Here is a 2,937-nt window from a genome sequence, read left to right as displayed (position 1 = left end):
GACTTCCAGAGTAGAGCAGTCTGCTGGGAACCAGGACTTACACAGCGGTTGCTCTCAGCCCTTCAGGACCAGGGTGAGTAAATTCCTGCCAGCCCATGATAAAGCAGCTTACTTCAAGTCCTAGCTAGCCCAGCCCAGAGACCCCTAGAAGACGTTCTGACAGAGATTTGCAGGGTTCTTCTTTCTCTTCAATGAGTCAGTAAATGAACTGGATTTGCATCCCAGCCACCAGGTTGTCTCCAGACCTTCAGCCAGTTCATGTCCAAAGCCTGTGCCTAAGGGACAGAACAAATAGAGCAGCCCTTAGTGCCAAAGGCCCAAGAGCTCTCCATGTTCATCACAGTAAGCAATTTATAGCAAGAGACAAATGAAGACCTACAACATGCTGGGGTCATTGCCATCTCTTCAAGGGAGCTGGGGAAATCTATCATCCACATCTCCTGCAAAGGGAGCAGTATTGTAGCAACCAGCTCCCACAGCACTGTGGGATTGCATGCCTGAGACAAGCCAGGTGTCCTGCAGGCTGCAAATGCTGAGACCGGGCAGGAGAAACATGGCTGTGCTGATGAAGCCTCCTCTGTCTCACAAAGCATGCTGAATGTGGTGTTTTGATGTCCTCAAACTTGAGGAAACTCTTCTGTCTGCTTGCAAGAGCAAGAAGCAAAGCAACTCAGAAAGAAAAGTTCAGCCCAGGAAGCTCCCAGCAGGGGGCATCCATGAGCCCTCTTCTCCACTGTGCTGTCAGGGAAGGCAGCGCAAGACTCAGCCTTGGTCGAGGCCTGAGGAGAGGTTCCCCCATCCTCACCCCGTGGACCACTAACCTCATCCTCCATCCTGTTCCTGTGGCACTGGCAGCGTGAATAGTCTGTGTGAAAGCAAAGCACCACAGGGCTCCGAGGTGTGCAGATGTGGGAAGGCCCTGGTTTGGGTGTTGGTAGCAGAGGTGCTGCATGGAGCACAAGGGCAACTTCATCCTCACAAAGACAGAGTAGCTTAGTGCTCAGGAGGAGCATGTGCCCTGTGGTTGGGCTGGTACATGCCCTGTGCCGTTCAGAGCCTGTACACAGATCCCTCTGAGTGCACAATCAGGTCCCATTCTCACTGCTATGTCTCAGTGGTGCCTGGGATTTTTGCACTCACAGAATGTCTTTTCTGGAGCACAGTGTGGTTGTGGCACCTATGGGGCCTTTGAGTTTCCTGGCCTGATGAAAGCCGATCCATGCTTGGGGAAAAGAAAACAAGACCGAACAGCCATGAGTGTTTGGGCACCCGTCCCTGTCCTGGGCCTGCCTTCATGTAAAAAGGAGTTGGGTTCACAGGGACTGGGGGCTCCAGTGTGTGGCCTGCCATAGCTGGCAGGACTACAAACTTGTGGATCCCCTCATCTCTTCGCACATTGGCAACAGCTGGGCCATGTGCTGTGCTGAAGGGTGATAGGGCTCCTCAAGGTAGCTGTACCTGTTCTTCATGACCTGGTATGCTGCCCATGTTCAGATGCTGGAGGAGACGGGAAAGTGGAGTAGTGACAGAGGGTCATCCCCAAGAAAATTACCCATTCCCAATTTCTGCCATCCTTTGGGAACATCTTTGTCTGAGCCTCCATCCCTGGCACAGCTCCATCCAAAGCAAGAGGAACACTCCTCCCCAAGAGCTGGGGCCTACAAGATGAGCAGAACATGTCTATGCAGAGACTTCACAAGTCTCCATTAGCTGTGGAAGAACTAGGGATGTCTTCCTCAGCTTCAAGAGACAGTGCCTGAAAGATGAATCACTGCAGTGTGCCCCACCCTCCAATGCCTAGAGGACCGAGGCAGTGCCCCCGGCTAATTCCCAGTAAAGAATGGCTTTCTCATTTAGCCATCTCTGTGCAGATGGAAAGAACAGACAGGCACACACTCAGGATTCCTGCAAGTGTTTATTCAGTCTAAGAAGGAAAATAAGGTGACTCCAAGAGGAGGCCCTGAGTGTAGATTGCAACAGGGGCAGACAAATATCTGTTCTGCTTTTCTTATGGCAGACTTGTCACAGGGCATCCATCTACCTGGCCCACAAGTGGAGAGAGTCTTGCGGGTCAATCCAGGCTGGTTTCCAAGGCCTTCAAGAGAGTTTGGTGGGGAGCAGAGAACAACAAAGAAAAGACAAAAAGTGAGTGGAAAACAGGTAAGGTAGACATTGGCCATGTTGTCAGAGAAGCCAGGCTGGCCCCTTCCTGTCTGTCTTTACAGGACAAGTCAGAGATGGTCAGCTCCTCTTAATACAACAGCACGAGGTCTGTTCTTCTGTCCATTTTTGTCCAGCAGCATGTTCTGAATTCCTAGGGTCCTGGTCTGGGGCACTGTCTGGCATCTTTAGCAGGGACGGCACCTGCTGCCACAGTAGCGGCTGGCAATACAGGAGAGGTCACAGCATCCAGAGTTGATGGGGACTCCTTCACAGCTGAGGATGCTGCCAACAGCAGCAGAGGTGGAGGATCCCACAGCGGTGTTCTGCGGGAAGGAGCTGAGGATGGGTCCGGGCAGGGTCACCACCACGGGAGAGGGCTGGATGACGATGGTGGAGTTCTGGCACTGCCTGACGCAGGGCTCATTGCAGCTGCTGGCCAGCGGGGTCGGGCCGCAGGGTTGGCACGGTTGGCACTGATCGTAGCAGGACATGTCTCAGTGTACCTGGGAGAGAGGACAGGGAGGAAGCTTAACATGGGGATGCATGAGGAGCAGCCTGTCACCACACCCTAATGGAACCAAGGCACAGGCAGTGCTGTGTGCTGGAGGCTGTGCAGGGATGTGTGAGGGCTTCTTGGCCTCATCCTGCCAGGGCCCAAAAGGAGCCACCATGGCCTATCTGGCCACAGGCTAGGCCCTAGCCCAGGAGCCATCGTAGTAAAGTCGAACCTCCCTCCATGACAAACCTTTTCCCACTACCCTCTCCCACAACCAG

The 2,937-nt window shown here is 53.5% G+C and overlaps 1 protein-coding gene across 1 annotated transcript; it reads right to left on the bottom strand.

Annotated features, from left to right (window-relative positions):
• Positions 1–2,348: 2,348 nt before the first annotated feature.
• Positions 2,349–2,654, bottom strand: LOC310885528 (feather keratin Cos1-1/Cos1-3/Cos2-1-like; the record flags this gene model as incomplete). Its single annotated transcript, XM_083808993.1, has 1 exon — positions 2,349–2,654. One exon carries the CDS (start codon positions 2,652–2,654, stop codon positions 2,349–2,351), a length of 306 nt encoding a protein of 101 aa, XP_083665119.1.
• Positions 2,655–2,937: the final 283 nt, after the last annotated feature.

Source organism: Anser anser (genome assembly GCF_964211835.1).
Source record: "Anser anser genome assembly, chromosome: 23".
NCBI classification, from domain to species: Eukaryota; Metazoa; Chordata; class Aves; order Anseriformes; family Anatidae; genus Anser; species Anser anser.
This window is presented reverse-complemented; position numbering and strand designations above follow the sequence as displayed.